At 34.8% G+C, this 15,813-nt stretch overlaps 2 protein-coding genes across 2 annotated transcripts; both read left to right on the top strand.

Annotated features, from left to right (window-relative positions):
• Positions 1-2,063: 2,063 nt before the first annotated feature.
• LOC115961172 lies at positions 2,064-2,585 on the top strand. Its single transcript, XM_031080204.1, has 2 exons — positions 2,064-2,262; positions 2,308-2,585. Exons 1-2 carry the CDS (start codon positions 2,064-2,066, stop codon positions 2,583-2,585), a joined length of 477 nt encoding a protein of 158 aa, XP_030936064.1.
• An 11,634-nt stretch (positions 2,586-14,219) lies between these two features.
• Positions 14,220-15,056, top strand: LOC115976728. The gene has a single exon (XM_031098189.1). The coding sequence runs from the start codon at positions 14,220-14,222 to the stop codon at positions 15,054-15,056; it is 837 nt and encodes a 278-aa protein (XP_030954049.1).
• Positions 15,057-15,813: the final 757 nt, after the last annotated feature.

Raw genomic sequence — 15,813 nt, forward strand, 5'->3', positions numbered from 1 at the left:
TGGTAAAACATGTTAGGGTAATGTTTTCAAAATCAATGGCGAGTTTGGCTACATACCCCTACTACTGGGAATGGCTTGGGTAAGTAATTTCTTGAAGTGAGAAAATTATTCAAGGCTTATATCTTTGAGGCAATCATTGCATCTTCATACACGACTATAATGTCGAGGTCATTCGTGCATTCTATGAGGTATGGTGTCCAAGCACCAGCACTCAAATTACTCCTCTAGGCAAGATGTTTATCTTTGTTCGGGACTCATATCGATTTCACAAGCTCTTTATCATTGGCTTTTAAATTTTATTTTTATTTTTATTAATGATGAAGTCTCTAAAGAGATGGAAATACTTATTTTTTGCTTTCCATATCATAGCAAGAAAGAATGGAAGCTGAGTGTTTTTATGGATGATTGGATTGCCTTAGCCGCCTTCCTATCTTGTTGGATCTGCACGTTTGTGTTTTCGAGTGAATATCTTCACTCAAAAACACAAACGTGTATAGCCAGCAAGACAAAAAGGTGGCTTAGGATGACATGATTTCTTTTGCCTTTGAGTAGTTGGCGTTGTGTATTCTAAGTTCCCTTTGAACTAGAAGGCAATCCAATCATCCACCAAAACATGCGGCTTTCCTTCTTTTTGATGGAAAGCAGTAAATAAGTACTCATAGCTCTTGGGGATGACTCTACTTCTCTCACTATGTCTAGTCAATTTTTCATATAAAAGGAATGATTCACTTCATCATAAGAAAAGGCCAATGACAAGAGTCACTAAATTGATATAAGTTCCAAAGAGATACACATCTTGCCTAGAGGAGTATATAGAGTGTTGGTGCTTGGACACCATGCCTCACAAAATGCACGAATGACATCAACATTAATTATGATCTTGTGTATAAAGATGCAATGATGACTTCAAAAATATGAGCCATGTGAATAATTATCTCACAGCGAGAAAGGACATCCTCAAGCCATTCCCTGTATTAGGGTATGTAGCCAAACTCACCATTGATCTTGAAAACTGTACTCCAACATGCACCAGAAATAATGTGATGACCAAGAGTCATCATATATAGCATCGTACAATGGAGATCCAGTATCTGCCTCTTGCAAAAATGCCGAGGGAAAGTCTAGTAGCATCATACTTGAAGTGCCTTGCCTAACCAACAACGTTACCATTGAATGGTATTGATGATTGTGATATTGAAAGTGTAATATTTGCCTCTACAAATAATGTCCATCGAAGATGAAGTTGTGCTATGCCTACTGTGCCTTGCCTTCTATACTTACCATGTTCTTGTTAGAAACTGAAGCAAGATTGATGAAGCAATGCAAGTTTATAGTACAAGTTTATTACTGCTTAAGCTACCTACAGTTTAGTAACTGATATTATATTAGTGTATAGAACGGCATGTCGTTTGTACAGTATATAGCATAGAGTAGTTGATAGTTAGTTGTATAGTAGTGCCACTTGTCATGATTAGATTGGCTAGGCAGTTGGTTATTCTATTATGGTTTCCCGATCCTCTGTTTCTCTTATATAAAGAACAGAGGTAGATATTTATCAATACACGAAAGCATTTTCTCATTTGCTCTCTCATAGTTTCTCTCTCATTCTTTCTCTGTGTGTGATTGTTAATCCGACATTGTAGAACCTTGAGGTTGTATGAGATTCAACATGGTATCAGAGCCGAACTAAGTTGTAGAGTCTTCAATCTAGTACTCTCTAAGTTTCTTAATTAGTTCAATTTCTTGTTTCTTTGATGCTTTCTTCGAATCAAGTAGAAATACTTTTTTGTGTGTTTCTTTTGATTTTTGCATCAACTCATTTCTTCTAGAATCTTGATTTTCTTTGAACAAGATTAAAATCTTGATTCTTTCATTCACAATAACAAATTGAGATCCTTGATTTAGGGTTTGTGGATTCAGTGATTCTACTTCTTCATTCATCAAGGTCTTGTTTTGATCATAGTGTTTGGTTACTAGGAAATTTTGAGTTGATTTTGTACAAAATGAATTCTTGTCTTGATATTCTAATTGATTTGTGAATTGTGACCTTCATTGGATTAAGAATGACTAATAGTGATTCGAGTGCCTCTGCACCAACTGTGCAACCATGGGAAAATTCATCTAGCCCCTATTTCTTGTCTAGTAGTGATAACCCTGATATGTCTCTTGTGGTCCAACACTTGATTGAGGAGAACTATAATACTTGGAGTAGAGCAGTCCTTATCTCTTTGGATGCTAAAACCAAGTTAGGCTTCATTGATGGTACAATACCAAAGCCATAGTTTGTGAATCATCCCTACTATACAGCATGGTGCAAGTGTAACAGCACTATTTTGGCTTGGTTGTTTAACTCCATTTCTAAGGACTTGCAACCTAGTGTGGTGTACTTCAAGACAACAAGGGAAGTTTGGGTAGACTTGCAGTATAGGTACTCACAGGGTAATGGTCCTAGAGTTTTTGAGTTAAGAAAGGAGGTGAATTCTTTGACACAGGACAATTTGACCATCAATGCTTACTACACTAAGTTCAAGGGACTTTGGGATGATTTGTCAATTACAAAACTTGTACCTGTGGTCATTAAGTAGAGGATTGTACCATCTCACTCTTGATGGGGTTAAATGATACCTATGTAGCAGTTCAAGGTCAAATTTTGCTTATGGATCCTATCCCTCCATTAAGCAAAGTATTTTCTCTTATACTTCAAGATGAGAAGCAAAGGAAGATAGGTGCTGCCAAGAAGATGTAGCTTGACATAGCAGCTACCTTAGCAGCAGCATTAACAACAAAGAATGTTAAGAATGCTAAGAAAGGTAGGTCCCAATGTACTCACTGTGGTGCTATGGGTCATGTGGTTGATAAATACTATAAGTTGCATGGATACCCTCTTGGCTATAAGTTCAAGACTAATAAAGGCCAAGCTGTAGCTATTCTACCACCATTTGCCAACAATGTTATTGCTTCTGAAGATGATGCAAGTGAAGGTGTTAGCCTTACTAAGTTAGAATATCAGCAGTTACTTGGTTTGTTGAACTCCAATTGCCATTTTGGTATTGAAGGACCTTCTGAGGGAGCTGCAGATGCCCATCAGGTTGCAAATATCATCACTTAGCCTTCATTTGATCTTCAAGGACATGAGATATCAGGTATATGGTCTGTTCCCTCTCTTGAATACTTAGTTTTTCTTCATCTATCTGTACTTCTCATATTCAGTCCACTGATTGGATCCTTAACAGCGGAGCCACTGATCATATGATTCATTCTTTAGCATTTTTCACTTCAATTACTTCTGTAGTACAAATTTCTATTAGGCTTCCCAATGGAGACATGGCTAAATTTACACATATTGGAATTGTGCAACTATTATCTACCTTAATTCTTGACAATGTGCTTTGCATACCTAGTTTCTCTTTTAATCTGATTTCCATTAGTAAACTGACCCAACATCCTTGTTGTTGTTGTATTTTCCTTTCACAATACTGTTTCATTCAGGACTTACAACTCTGGAAGATGATTGGGTTGGGTAGATTGCAAAGCAACTTGCTAGATAGTTTGCCACCACGTGTTTCTGATGCTCTTTCCAAGCTTTCATCTTCTTTTCCAGTTATAACAACTCTCAATTCTTGTAATGTGAATTCTGTTGATACAACTAGTTTATGGCATTGTAGGTTAGGTCATCCCTCAACTAAAAGACTTGACTTGTTACAATCTGTTGTACCAAACATCATTTCTTGCAATAATAAAGTTTTTGATTGTTCTATCTGTCCACTAGCCAAGCAAAGGAGATTATCATTTCCTACTTCTGTTTTTCATTCATTTGCATGTTTTGATTTAATACATGTTGATATCTGGGGACTATATTCCACACCATCTTTAAATGGTTCTAGGTATTTTCTCACCATAGTGGATGACTATATTAGGTGCACTTGGGTCTTTTTGATGAAACATAAGTCAGAGGCTTCATCATTACTTCAATCCTTTTATAATCTGATTCTTACTCAGTTTAAACTTCCTATTAAGGTCATTAGATCAGACAATGGACCCGAGTTTGCTTTGAACTCCTTTTATGCTTCTAAAGGGATTATTCACCAACTGTCTTGTGTGGAAACACCTCAACAAAATTCAGTTGTTGAGGGAAAACACCAACATTTTTTTTATTGTGGCTTAAGCATTGAGATTTCAAGCAGATTTACCTCTCAAGTTCTGGGGTGATTGTGTTCTTACTGCCACTTATTTGATTAATAGAACAACTAGTCCACTTCTTCACAATATCACTCCTTATGAGAAGCTGTTAGGACATTCACCTTCTTATGGCCATTTAAGGATTTTTGGTTTTTTATGCTTTGCTTCAACCTTGTCTAGAGATAGGACTAAGTTTGATGCCAGGGCTAAGCCTCGTATGTTCATTGGTTATCTTTTTGGTACTAAGGGTTATAAGGTTTATGATTTGGCTACTAAAACTTGTTTTGTCTCTAGAGATGTTGTTGTTAAGGAAAATATCTTTCTTTTTAAACATTGGATGTCACATTCTAAGTCTATTTCTATTCCTTCCTGCCCTTCCATGTTTCCTTCTCTACCTGTCATATCAGATTCCAGTCAACCTGTCATACTAGATTCCAGTTCTTCTTTTCCTACTACAGAATTCACTCCTTCATTCTCCATAGATTTGGCTGTTCCTCCTGATGAGTTTCCAGACCTTGTTCACCCTGATTCTGACTCCTCTAATACATCTTGTGAAGTTCCTCAGTCTCCACATGTTGTTCAACCTGTTAAGCAGTCCACTAGAGTTAGAAAACCTCCTAGTTATCTTCAAGACTATCATTGCAACTTGGCTTCTGCACATGTGTCTGCCTTAGTTTCACTTCCTCAATCAGATGATTCCACTGCTTCTGGTGATACATGTATTCTTTATCCTCTTGCTTCAACTCTTTCCTATGCCAAACTTTCTTCTTTCCCTAAATCTTTTGCCCTTGCCTTAACCATTGCTAAGGAACCTGATTCTTATGCTCAAGCTTTGAATGATCCTAAATGGCTTGATGCCATGAAAGCTGAAATTAATGCTCTTCAAGCTAACAATACTTGGGTTATGTGCAAGCTTCCTCCTGGTAAGTACCAATTGGGTGTAAATGGGTTTATAAAATCAAGTTAAAGGCTGGTGGTTCTGTTGAGAGGTATAAGGCCAGATTAGTGGCTAAAGGTTTTACACAAACTGAGGCTATAGACTTTTATGAGACATTCTCTCATGCGGTCAAGTTTGTTACTGTCAGAATTCTTTTGGCTTTTGTTGCTATTCATGGTTGGCATCTAACTCAGTTAGATGTCAACAATGCTTTTCTACATGGGGACTTACAAGAAGAGGTTTACATGCTTCCTCCACTTGGATTTGGCAGCAAGGGGGAGGTTTGTAGACTTACAAAGTCTCTTTATGGGCTTAAACAGGTAAGTAGACAATGGTTTGCAAAGTTGTCCTCTACAATTGTGGATCAAGGTTTTGTTCAATCCAAGGTAGACTACTCTGTCTTTACCAGCATTAAGGGAGGTTCCATGATCATCATTCCTAGGTCTTGAGGTAGCAAGAACTTCCAATGAAATTTCATTATGTCAGAGAAAGTATACCCTTGAGCTTCCGTCTGATGCTGGTATGTTAGCTTCTAAGCCAACAAGCATTCCCATGGAACCATCAGCTAAGTTCAGTAGTTCAGTTGGTGATGCAGTTCCAGATGCTTCATTGTATAGAAGGTTAATAGGGAGACTTCTGTATTTGACATTACTAGGCCTAACATATGCTATTCAGTCCACAAGTTAAGCCAATTCATGAGTTCACCTAAAGTACCTTATCTTCAAGCTGCTTATAGAATCCTTAAGTACTTGAAGAAAACACCAGGTCAAGGCTTGTTCCTGTCTGCAAGATCAGAATTGCAATTGAAGTCCTATTGTGATGCTGACTGGGCAGCCTACCCTAATACCAGAAGATCAATCATAGGGTTTTGTGTGTTTTTAGGTGATTCACTGATCTCTTGGAAGAGTAAGAAACAACAGGCAGTGTCAAGATCCTCTACTGAGTCAGAGTATAGATCTATGGCAACAGTCACTAGTGAGGTGGTTTGGCTCATTACTTTGCTCAAAAATTTTGGTTTAAATCACACACAACCTGCTTTCCTTTATTGTGATGGTAAAGCGGCCCTCTATATTGCTGCAAATCTTGTGTACCATGAAAGAACAAAGCATATTGAAATTGACTACCATTTCATTCGAGAAAAGACTGAAGATGGAGTTATTAAAACATTTCATGTTCCTACACGGCACTAGATTGCAGATTTCTTTACTAAAGCTCTTGGGCAGAAGCAATTCTTTCACTTGCTTTCCAAGATGAACTTGATTAGCATATATAATTCATCTTGAGGGGGAGTGTTAAAAATTGAAGCAAGATTGATGAAGCAATGCAAGTTTATTACTGCTTAAGCTACCTATAGTTTAGTAATTGAAATTATATTAGTGTACAGAACGGATTGTCGTTTGTACAGTACATAGCATAGAGTAGTTGATAGTTAGTTGTATAGTGGTGCCACTTGTCATGATTAGATTGGTTAGGCAGTTGGTTATTCTGTTATGGTTTTCCGCTCCTCTATTTCTCTTATATAAAGAACAGAGGTAGATATTTATCAATACACGAAAGCATTTTCTCATTTGCTCTCTCATAGTTTCTCTCTCATTCTCTCTTTGTGTGTGATTGTTAATCTGCCATTGTAGAATCTTGAGGTTGTATGAGATTCAACAGTTCTAACTCCCAAAATCATAATTTTAAGTTCTCTTTTTTTGTTTTTTTTTTTCATCCTCACGATCATTGATGTAATGCATGCAAATGAGAGAACCAAAAATTAAGTAATAAACATAAATCTATTTACCCTTCCAATGATAAATCAACGGCATGAGAATCTTGGGCAGTATGATTTTGACAAAATGAAATTCACCAAATGAAATTCACAAAATGAAATTCACCAAATGAGAGAGAGAATGTGTTATCTATGCATTAGATTCTTTTCCAAGTTAAATTCTTTTGGTTTAGTTTGAAAGTTAGTTTGTTGTACTTTTGAAACTTATATTAATAGTGTGATTACTTTGATTTTTATGAATAATGGCGAGATGTGTTATTTATGCATTAGATTCTTTTCCAAGTTAAATTCTTTTGGGTTAGTTTGAAAGTTAGTTTGTTGTACTTTTGAAACTTATATTAATAGTGTGATCACTTTGATTTTTATGAATAGTGGTGAGACCCTGAATGAGTTGCATCATAATTTAAGGGTTGGGTTCAATTTATATTTGGTGTAACTTTAAGGAATGATACACCACTCAATATTTTTTAATTGAATGTGAATTTTGACAAATCCACCGTTAGATTATATTATTTTCATATATTCTCCATGCTTGCAAAATTTCAAGGTGATCAAAGATTAATAGCCATGTCATCAATCAATTGTTTAAATTCAAGTATTGTAGTATAAAATAATGTATAAAAAATGAGTTTATGGATCAAATGGTAAATAACATTCAATTGATATGAAAATTGGCATAAATGTTAAGAACATATAGAATATGTAATTCAACGATAAAATTTTCAAAATATGAATTCTATAATAAATTATTAGGTGCTGTAACATTACTTAAAGTTATATTGGATGTAACTTGAACCCAACTTATGTATATAAATATATATATCCTTGGAAATTGGAACCATCCCAAAGCTTAAAAGAAAATAGTTTCACACACAATAAATAGCCCTAAAAATGTTTCAAAATCAAAGAAGTCAATTCTGTACCATATCAATCGGTACAACCCGTATTCTTCGTTTCAATACCTAAGTTAGCACAAAAATACTTCTATTTTGTCCCGGTTTATATTGGGTTGTTTCGGATTGAGAAAAAAATTGGGTTTCAAATCTAATAATCACTCTCTCTTCTCCCAGTAACTTAATGACTTAATGTCGCTTACGTAACTGCTGTTGTTAGCATGTTGTCGTTGTCCTTAGATCCCTTTGACTTTTCTTAAACTTCAATAATTTTTTGAAATTCTTAGCTAGGAGAACTAAGTTTTTCTTAGCAGCATCATCATCAATGGATGAGTAAGAGTCTTATTCCTTAACAATTTTTAGGGTTATGGACTTGTTTTTCCTATTGAGGGAAAGGGTAAATTCAAAAGTGTTAGGGTCATATTTTATTGCAATTGGTTAATCCTTTGACAAAATGCAATTTAATTGTAATTGGGTAGATTTAAGATGGGTTTAGTACTTCAAGAAACATGCTGTTCAAGTCAAGTATTAAAGACATGAAGATTGGTCCAAGAAACAAGTGAAGAAAAGCTATTTATTAAGTCTCGACAAATAGCTCGACATAAGCCTGCTATCGAGAATTAATGTGAAGTTCAATAGATAGCTCAACAGTAGCTCGATTTATCGAGAACTATGATTTCAGAATTTCCAGATCTAAAATTCGGCCTAGTCTTGTGCAATTGTTTAGGGTTTCTTTTCTCACAACCCTAGACATATATAAGGCTTATTTTAAGAGTCGTCACACATGGATATAGAGACCAAGAGACTTATTTTCTTTGTGAGAAGCTACTGCGTTTGTATGCCAAAGGGTTTTGTAATCAAGTGCTTCTTGATCTTCATTGTTGATGATGTGAAGAACTTTGCAGCCAACAACATCTGTTCAAGTTGCTGGAGTTAGTCACGCATTGGAATTTGTGCAAATGGTTAGTCACAAATTGGAGGTTTGTGCATCAAAGGAAAGAAGGCTACTACAAGATCAAGTCTAATTGGGTATTGGAGCGAAGGTTCAGCTATAGGTTGGTATTTCCGGATAGGTTAGGGTAGTTGATAAGATTCCTTATACTTGTAACTGCTTGATTGTTGATTAGTGGATTCTTGGGAGAGTGACCTTAAAATCACCCGGTGGGGTTTTTGCTTTGCGAGGTTTTCCCCATTTGTCAACAAATCACTGTGTCTAATTTATTTTTCGCTGCACTTAGTATTTTTGGTGATTTGTTAGTGCCTTCACGATTTGCATGAAATTAAACCTAATTAATCAACTTGAGTAATTGAATTAATTAACTGGAGTCAAATTATCTTAACCCAACAATAAGTTTGTAAAGACCCTACATGTTCATCTAATTTAAGAGATTCTACATCTTTGCTCTCTTTTATGGTAGTGACCTTTGGGCTTGATAGGCCAAAAAACGAATTGGCCCCTTGTGATAAATTAATTGATTAATTATCTAAGTTTATTAATTAATCAAATTAACATGCAAATGCGTGGTAGCACAAACAAATCACCAATTAAACTACGTGCAGTGGAAAATAAATTGACACAGTGATTTGTTTACGAATGGGGAAAACCAACACGGCAAAAACTCCACCAGGTGATTTTAAGGTCACCACTTCCGAGAATCCACTATTATCACAACAAGCGGTTACAAGTAAATGAATCCCAGTACCTTATACCAACCTACAGTTGAACCCTTACCCCAATACCCAATTGGACTTGTTTTGTAGTGACAATCTCTCCTTGTAATGCACGGCTCCTAGTATGTGACTAACCAATTGCGCGGATCCTAGTACGCGACTTCAATCACCAACTAGAGAAAGTTGTTGGTTGCAAAATTCTTCAGTTCATCTAGACGATAAAGATTAAGAAGATGCTTGGTCACAAAACCCTATGATGCACAAACATAACAACTTCTTCACAAGAACGATGAATTAGGGTAAACTCTGTTTTTGGTCACAATTTGCTTGAACAAACTTTTGCTCAACACTTGTGCAACTTGTGTTTTGTTTGACGGCCCTTAAAATAATCCTTTTATATGTCTAGGGTTGTGAGAAAAGAAAACCCAAACACATAATCACAGATTGGAGTCAAAACAAATTTGAAACTCTGTTTTTCATAAACCTCGATAGATACCCTATCTGTTGAGCTACTGTCGAGCCATGGGGCTGGAACAGCTCTTCAAGCTTGATAGATGGCAAGCTGTCGAGTTTTAATGGCAGACACTTTTTAGACTTGAATCTTGGACAAACTTGCATGGCTTCAACACTTGATCTTGAAACAAAGTTTCTTGAAGTATTAAACACATCCTAGTTCTACCTAAATACAAGTAAAATGCGTTTTGTCAAAAGATTAGCCAATTGCATAAAATAGTGACATATGTTTCTAACAAGTGAAACACATATGTTCTAACAGGGCTAAATCTTTTAGGCAAGTTTGTCTAATTTAAGAGATTCTAAGTCTTTGCTCTCTTTTATGATAGTGAACTTTGGACAGAATCTTATATAGGAAAAGATCTTAAAACTTTCCTACCCATCTCAGTCTCGTCGATCTTCTCACCTAAATTGAATGTTGAATTCACTATATCATTCAATTCGCATAAAACTCGTTAAAGCTTTTGTCTTCTTCCATCTTAAAGGCTTCAAACTTGGTGATTAACATATGGAGTTTAGAGTTTTTAACCACTTTAGTACCTTCAAGAGAAGTTTCTAGAATATATTGGGTTAGTTGAAATCCTTTAAAACTCATCTAGGTAGATTGCATTGTAAATTACATTCAAAGCCTTATTATTAAATTTAGATTTAGCTATTTGTTCTTTGTTCCAGTACTGCTTAAAGGGTGTTTCTGGTTTGGTGCACCCTTTATCAATGGCTAACCAAACTCGTTCATCGATGGATTTTAGAAATGCATGCATGTGAACCTTCCAATCTGAATGATTATTGTCATCAAAGTATGGCGGGACAGTCAACAATTGTGCTTTGTATATGACATATTTGGGTCAAGGATCACATGGAGGAAATAAATCCAAATAACGCGAACGAAAGCTCTAATACCAGTTGAAAATTACGGTTTTTAGACCCCCTAAACATGATTTACTAACAATTTTATTAATTTACAATTAGTAGTCCAAATAGTTAATTAGCCAATTACAATTATGATATGGATAAGGCTGTAAAAAAAAAAAAATCACAAGAACAACCACACATTTGAGATAAGGGATTGTCCAACGAAGTGAAAACTTAATTGGAAAAAACACTCATGGGCCTAGCCCAGCTCACCAAATCCACCAGAAAAAAGTTGCTATAGAAGCAAACTTACAAGACCTCCAGTACATGTAATTGGACACTATATCTGATCTCCTTGCTCCTATTGCAACTGCTAATCCAACCTGTGTCTTCACAATGATCCAACGCTGCAAGTCTATCACCAATCACAAAACCAATTTCTTGGTTACTTTAAGGCCACTTGAAGATTTTCGACATCTTTGCGGTTTCATAAGGGAGTCTAATATACTTAGGGTCTGTTTGAAAACAATTTATTTAGTTGAAATTGAAATTTTTTTGCTAAAACTATAAAAGAAACAAGGTTAAAAACTAGCTGAATAGTACAATGGAACCCATTTTAGTGTAATGGGACCCATGAATAGTATAAAAAAGAAGCTAAAAACTCAAATAAGCCGGACTTTTCATCACATCCCAAACAAATACTTAGTAGGTGATCTTAGAATTAATTTGTGTGAAAATCCCCTCTCAAGAATAATTCAATTAGAGAGGGTTGGGAGACAAAGAACATGTTCAATAGATTTTTATGTGTATTTTGGTAGTTGTCTTCTTTCCTTTTAGATCAAGGTTGACATAGGATTTTTATATTTATAGGGTTCATTCAGGCTTGAACTAGTCACAAAATTGACTCTTGAAGAGAATCTACTGAGACAAGGTTTTAATTGACCGAAACTCTATTGAGACTCTGTCGAGAGTTTCTATTTGGATCTTGCATGACTAATACTTTAGTTTCGCATGATCGAGCTTAATCTTCGCAATACCAAGCTTGTCTTTCTTGCATAGTGAACAAAATCTTCAACTTTAGCCTTTACTACTTTGTACATTATAATATGAAAGCCTAACAATGATATATAAATTAATCATGAATTTAGCTAACATCTAACTCCTAACACATTTAATACACCACAAGAAACTAATTTTTTTTTTTTAGGCCTAAAACATGTTTTACTCCTTCAAGAACTCACACAAGTCACAAACCTATCAAACATCTTAATCTTCACAATTTAAAGTTTATGCGGATCAACCATTCTTTCTTTGGACATAGATGGTAGGATCATGAAGAATGCAGAATTCACGATTCTAAATAAAGATTTTACTTGATGGGATCAGTGGTGGCTCCAGGAATATTTTTCAGGATGATCATTAAGAAACTTAAATTATATCAAGAACTCTCACAAGTCACAAACCTATCAAACATCTTAATCTTCACAATTTAAAGTTTATGCGGATCAACCATTCTTTCTTTGGACATAGATGGTAGGATCATGAAGAATGCAGAATTCACGATTCTAAATAAAGATTTTACTTGATGGGATCAGTGGTGGCTCCAGGAATATTTTTCAGGATGATCATTAAGAAACTTAAATTATACAAAATTTAATAAAAATAGAACTTCACATATTGACCATAAAAAAAAAAAAAAAAAACCACATACACACACAAAGGCATAAAGTCTTACAATTTCCTTTTTGAATTTTCTTATTTTGAAAATTTTGCACGATAGTCTCATTATTAATACTGCAAATTACATCTTTTTCAAAATTTTAGTTCCATACAAATTTTCTTGGGCTTTTTCTTTTTGTTTGTAAGGACTTAATATATTGTTAAGATGATCAAAGTTTAAAGAAAAATTTGACTACAAACTAAGCTGTAGCCTAAGGTTACAACTTTCACTAAACAAATTAACATATATAGTTACATATTTTGAAAATTCAAATGTTAAATTGAATATTCTTTATGTTCTTAAAACACATGTCAAATTTCATGTCAATCAAAAATTATTTACTATTTAATCTATACTTATTTTTTATATATAATTTTAGACAACAAAAATTCAAAATTAAAAGATTTGAGTGATAACATAGCTATTGATATTTGATCTTTTTGAAATTTTGCAAGCATGCATGGAGGATTAAAGAAAAAAATGTAATCTAGTGTTAGATTTGCCAAAATTTATATCCAATAAAAAAAATTGAGTGGAGTTGTAGTCTTAATTTACAACTAAATTTATTGCTAAATTTTGTCCGAAGTGTAATTATGTTAAGCGTAAAAAAATTTAAGGTGGTCCCAAATATTTTTTAAGGATAAAAAATCATAAATTTTACATATAATAATTAATTTTTTTTCCAAGTCAGGATGGTCCTATAACCACGCTGGACTCTACGTGGAGCTGCCAGTGGATGGGATTGAAAGTAGGTTTGCATTAACTTCACCGTATTTTGATTTTCCTTATACAATCCCGACTGGATTTCAGAGCTTATTTTCATTATTCCTCTCCTTCAGGTAATGTTTGGCTCTTGACTCTACGTGGAGCTGCCAGTGGATGGGATTGAAAGTAGTTTTGCATTAACTTCACCGTATTTTGATTTTCCTTATACAATCCCGACTGGATTTCAGAGCTTATTTTCATTATTCCTCTCCTTCAGGTAATGTTTGGCTCTTTGCACTAACTTTTGCAGTCCCCTATCATGTGGCAGTAGTGATATTCGATGTCTTTCAAACAAAATATTGGCTTCCATTCGACTTGGTCACTAATACACCTAAAGTGCACCTGGTGCATTTTATTTAAACCACGTTAGCATTTAGGTTCACAAATTGTAGTGGCAATAAGGATTAGAATGTCATTCATAGTCAAAATTTTGACTGTGAAATTAAGAGAGCATATAGTAAAAAGAGCCATAGATGGGAAGTTCATAAAAGCATGAGAAGTGATATTAATTGCACTCTGAACTACTTCTAAACTTTAGTAGTGAAAAATACCTCTGAGGGCATGCAATCACTTGAAGGAAATTAGGATTATGTGCAAATTATACTGACTTCTTTTGAAATAGTTTCTTAGCGCGGGCATCCCTATATAGATTTTAGGGCAAGTAGATAGTAATTTTAATTCACGATTTTAGTTTAAATTCATGTGTGTGTATTGGTGTGTGAAATGTTGCGTGTAACACGTTTTACCGTAGATTTATATGCCAAAACTTACCATATAGTGACCCTTCCTAGTTTATATAATACAATCATTCATCCACATACAGACACATTCTTAGGTTTTTTCAGTGACTGTAGCTTCTGCTATTCATTCTATTAAGATTTTGCTTTTTTGTTTATTTACCTACACATTCTCATGATGGCCTCAATTAGCCTCGAGGAGCTCCACCTTTTTCACAAAATTGATAGAGAGATATTCTCGCGACTAGTTATTAAATTAGCCCGAGATCCAACAGAATCCTTGCTTGTCATGGCTGCATGGTTGTGGCTCGAAGAAAAGGGTTATCCCAACATTGTTGAAAAAATGGTGGAGATGCCTGATGCTACTGTAAATGCATTGGCAAACGAAGCTGTTTTATGTCTCAAGTGCCTAGATCCCAGCACTCCTTCTGCGGCAGTAAGCGGTGGCATTCCCATCACTGCAAGACTCATGGAAAGGGACATATCTCTACAACTGTTCAGGCAAAATAGATTCACTGCAACTACTGGGATCAAGAATTTTCTTAACACTATTTGTTGCCAAATTTTTACAGATATTTTGCAACAAGTTATGGCTGGCACTTCACAATCAACTTCGAGCCAACCTTTTGATCTCCCTGGTTCTCCACACCCAATATTTGGTCCCATCACTATAGTACCAACGACTACACAGTGTGATTTTCCTACAGGAGAATTATGGGGTTGGCAAGCAACTGATTGTGCTTCGGAGGATGATAGGACAATCTTTTTGACATTTTCTCGGGGTTTTCCAGTGTTGGAAGAGGAAGTGAGGGAGCTTTTTACAAAAAAATATGGAGATTGTGTGGAGAGTGTGCATATGGGGAATGCACCTTCCAATAATTCACAGCCCTTGTATGCTAAGATGGTTTTGCGTTCTGTTGAGAATGTTGATCGAATTTTGAGTGGACTTCACATTGCAAAATTCCGGATCAATGGGAAACACATATGGGCTAGAAAGTATGAACGTCGAGAATAGATTATCTAAGAGAGCCAAATTCAAAAAAAAATTGCATTTTCCTTTTCTTCTATATGGATATGTAATAACTCCTTAGTCCTAGGATGGGGTTTGGTGCTTAGCCGTGTTTTCAAGTTGTTTTGTTATTGTCTTGCCCAGTGGTTGTTATTGGGGCTTTTTTTATTTATTTGCTAATAGACTCTAATGTTATTTTGCCCAAAAAAAAAAAAAAAAAAAAACCAAAGAAAGAAATAAATTTTTATAATTCTTGTTCACTTGGAAATTTTCATACATTAATACTTCTTTTTTTTTTTTTCCTCATGAGATATATTTTGTTAATTCAAATTAGAAGATCCAAACATCCCTATGGTCTGACAATAGCCTGAAATGACAGCTTGTAATCAAAGGTCTAGGGTTGACTTCTCTAATTGATATACATATATCGGATGAACTAAAAAAAAAAAAAAAAAAGAGAATTTTTTATACAACCCTTAAAATATGATTCTTATGGGTAACATTATAGTTTATTTCAACAGTTTTAATCTTAATACATATTTTGTTTATTTATATTCATGAAGAAATTGTGTAGATTAAATCACTTGAAAACACATTGTAATAATAAAAAGTTGATGTCATATCCTCGTATAGATGTATTTCAATTGGTTGGTATCTCATCATATTTTACAAGATATCTAAGATTTAAATTTCCCTCCCCATTGTAACTAAAGAATTATATATATATATATATATTACAAAAATTTGAAATTACACCATTTTT

Source organism: Quercus lobata, chromosome 2, assembly GCF_001633185.2.
Source record: "Quercus lobata isolate SW786 chromosome 2, ValleyOak3.0 Primary Assembly, whole genome shotgun sequence".
Taxonomy (NCBI): Eukaryota; Viridiplantae; Streptophyta; class Magnoliopsida; order Fagales; family Fagaceae; genus Quercus; species Quercus lobata.

Excerpts from the sequence above, each read along its gene's own strand:
- LOC115961172 (XM_031080204.1), top strand. The coding sequence starts at position 2,064 with ATGACTAATAGTGATTCGAGTGCCTCTGCACCAACTGTGCAACCATGG. Across the intron at positions 2,263-2,307 it reads CAAGTTAGGCTTCATTGATG|CATGGTGCAAGTGTAACAGC; the intron begins GTACAATACCAA and ends CCTACTATACAG.
- LOC115976728 (XM_031098189.1), top strand. The coding sequence starts at position 14,220 with ATGGCCTCAATTAGCCTCGAGGAGCTCCACCTTTTTCACAAAATTGAT.